A 204-nucleotide genomic window follows, 5' to 3' on the forward strand; every position below is an offset into this window, starting at 1 on the left:
CTGGCAGCAGTAGTCGAGGTGGGAGCCCTCCAGCCCCCAGTAGATCATCTCGTTGTAGAAGGAGAGCTCGCACATGTGCGGCACGAAGCGCAGGTGGCCGTGCCGCACGTACAGCATGATGAAGCCGAAGGCCTCCGAGTGCCGGTCGAAGAAGTACTCGTTCCGCTCCCGGTCGTAGTCGTCGCACACCTCCAGCACGTCCTG

General features: G+C 62.7%; 1 protein-coding gene across 1 annotated transcript in view; it reads right to left on the bottom strand.

Annotated features, from left to right (window-relative positions):
* Positions 1–204, bottom strand: part of KCNG3 (potassium voltage-gated channel modifier subfamily G member 3) — a 27,888-nt gene that overhangs the window by 9,586 nt on the left and 18,098 nt on the right. Inside the window, 1 exon segment of the mRNA XM_035897005.1 lies at positions 6–201. Coding sequence (XP_035752898.1) covers positions 6–201 — 196 coding nt within the window.

Source organism: Egretta garzetta, unplaced genomic scaffold, assembly GCF_000687185.1.
Source record: "Egretta garzetta isolate BGI_Z169 unplaced genomic scaffold, ASM68718v1 scaffold166, whole genome shotgun sequence".
Taxonomy (NCBI): domain Eukaryota; kingdom Metazoa; phylum Chordata; class Aves; order Pelecaniformes; family Ardeidae; genus Egretta; species Egretta garzetta.